Below are 2,643 nucleotides of genomic sequence, written 5' to 3' on the forward strand. Positions count from 1 at the left end.
CAAAAAACAAATGTAAAATGCATATCTAATAAAAGAAAGTGATGCAATAAATGATTTTGTAGAACTTGCGGATAGCCAGACTATAAATAGAAGAATATGTTAACAGGTAAATACTCTGTTTTGTACTCTGCAAAACAAGAAAATCAAAAGAAATATGCTTAATACGTTGCATAATCTAATGTAAAAAAAAAACAGCATAAAAGCATACAAAATATGCAGAAGAAAGTGAGATGGTCGAATGAGACCAAATTATGGATATGTCTGGCCTCTTCTTTCACATAATGAGCGGTAGAAGACTAACACTTTACATTAGTCTAAACATACCGTCCTCAAGTTGAAAACAAAGTCATGTTGTCAGGATCCTATTGCAAGAATGCTCTGTTTGGGCTTCACTATAAAGCAGAGTAAGACTTGAAAGGAAGAAGGATATCTGCACTGCAAAAAATTAAAATATTAAATATTTTTTGCTTGAAATTAGTGTATTTCCCCTAATTTAGCAGATTGTTCCATTTGCCAGTTTATTAGGATGTTTAAAATTGAAAAAAACAACTTCATAATTTTTTTCAAGTGTATAAACTTGAATTTTCTGACAGATTAAAAAATTAAAATTAAAAGAACGACAAACATGCAATGGAAAGGAAGCTCTGACAAAAGCCGAAATTGCGTGTCTTAGAAACAAATTAATGTTGACATAGAATTAAAGCTAAGAGGTGGAAGATGGTGTTACAAAGTATTTGCTCCTGAGGCTAAATTAACTCACTCACACCACATCTTTATATGTACATTTATTAGAAAACATTAAAACCCATTTTTCCCGCATTTACTAATTAACACAAAGTTATAGTTAAATCCAATAAAACATGTTCCAATACAGCATGGGGAATGATTACCCTTGCCAAACATCCTATATCTGTTTTTTATTAAAGAATTAAAAGTCAGTGCTTTCCATGTTTTAGTCCACATGAAGAGAGCTTTGCTTTCCACATCATCAACAAATCCAGTCTAAAAATGCTTCTCAGGTCATTCTTTGGCCAGGTGTATACCTAAACCTCCACAACATTTTCCTGCGCTTGTTAGGAATGGGACCATAGTAACATGCAGCACGATGTTCCAGAAGCTCTGTAGCCAGCGAGTACCAATGAGGACACAATGAATGCAGGGGCGGACCATCCTGTCACAGAAAAAGAAAACACAAACACTCCATAGTTAGTTATCTAAACTTTAGAGGAAAACTGTTTGTCTCTTGTTATAGAATAATTTAAAAATAATTATCTAATAACACACAAATGAAACCCCTAATTACAGTGATTTGTTAAAGCACTGACCGCCTTACATATTTCTGCTGTTTTTATTCAGTCTTTAGCTTAAGTTTTCAAATAACAAATAAATATTTTTATATATCTATTAATTAAAAGACAAAATCATCAGAATTGCCTTATTAAATTATATAATTATTTTCATAATAAATGCTTGTGTTAAAAATCATCAAGTGGGTAAGTGCTTTGTCACGGCCCTGTAGGTTTGATTTGTCTCTTCCTTATTTTATGAATATTTTTCACTTTAACTAGCAATAAGTGATGTTATAACATGAAAACTATATCTTAAGCATGAAGAGAAATTTAAACCTACCAAATGTGGAAACAGTTGAGGATGGCAAACAGAAGCCCAGAGACAACTGACATGGGAATGGTCAGAATCACAGTGACTATCCTGTAAATCCATATCCTGGACACTTCAAAGAAGGCATTGCTCCAGATCCACACCCTGTCTCCACTACGTACAGATGGCGGCTCAGCTATCACATCCTCAAAACCCACCTTAAAGACACAAAGAATAATTCAATCATTTATACATTTAATGCTCATAGAGGGCTTTATAAATGACAGAAAATACAATAGAGTGCAATCAGTCAAGAAATTACATAGTTAATCTAATAAAGTCATTTATATACATCACAAATGCATAACAGCACCCATTTAAGTAAGGTTAATTTAGTTATTGCATAAGACGTTTTACCTTCAGGCAATCATTAATTCCTCGTGGGTCCCTTGAATTAATCAGAGGTTTGGTATCACTGATTTCCACCATTGTGGAGGTATGAATGTTCTCCTCCTCATCCAGAGAGGGCTGGGCTCTCCATAACGTCTGAGGTTCCTCCCCATCTTCTGACTCTTCAGGGTTACTCGAATCACCAAGATCAATCTCCACTTCCTCTGAATCTTCACCTTTCTTCATAGTTTCCATTTAAACACCTGAGGAATTTGAGAAAAAGAGAGTAAAAGGGTCGCCTGTCACCACCCCAGCAGCCCCAACAGAAGGCCACTGACCAGACCCTTCCAGCTGGCTGAGTGCTGAGGTTATATTGGGAACGTTACAGTGACGCGGATGGTATTTGCAGTTGGTATTTCAAGGGAAGATCATTTTCCTCTGCTGTGGGGAGGAAAGAAGTGGTTGAGGAGGATATAAATACTTCAAACATGATCATGGCTCTGTTTGCAATACTGTAGAATAAATGTAAATAAACATGAAAAGAAAAAAAAAACAATACACAACACAAGTAATGAAGCAATGGTGAGGTATTTGACAAAACTTGTAAATTCTGGGATTTTATTCATTTCTCAGATTGCTTTTTATCTATTCATT

General features: G+C 34.8%; 1 protein-coding gene across 1 annotated transcript; it reads right to left on the reverse strand.

The window, feature by feature from the left end:
- Positions 1–781: 781 nt before the first annotated feature.
- LOC107096117 (caveolin-2-like) lies at positions 782–2,340 on the reverse strand. The gene is made up of 3 exons (XM_015392624.1): positions 2,017–2,340; positions 1,630–1,817; positions 782–1,171 (listed from the first exon to the last, which is right to left on the reverse strand). Exons 1-3 carry the CDS (start codon positions 2,242–2,244, stop codon positions 1,021–1,023), a joined length of 567 nt encoding a protein of 188 aa, XP_015248110.1. The 5' UTR covers positions 2,245–2,340; the 3' UTR covers positions 782–1,020.
- Positions 2,341–2,643: the final 303 nt, after the last annotated feature.

The sequence above is a fragment of the Cyprinodon variegatus genome, unplaced genomic scaffold (assembly GCF_000732505.1).
Source record: "Cyprinodon variegatus isolate N-32 unplaced genomic scaffold, C_variegatus-1.0 Scaffold599, whole genome shotgun sequence".
Lineage (NCBI taxonomy): Eukaryota > Metazoa > Chordata > Actinopteri > Cyprinodontiformes > Cyprinodontidae > Cyprinodon > Cyprinodon variegatus.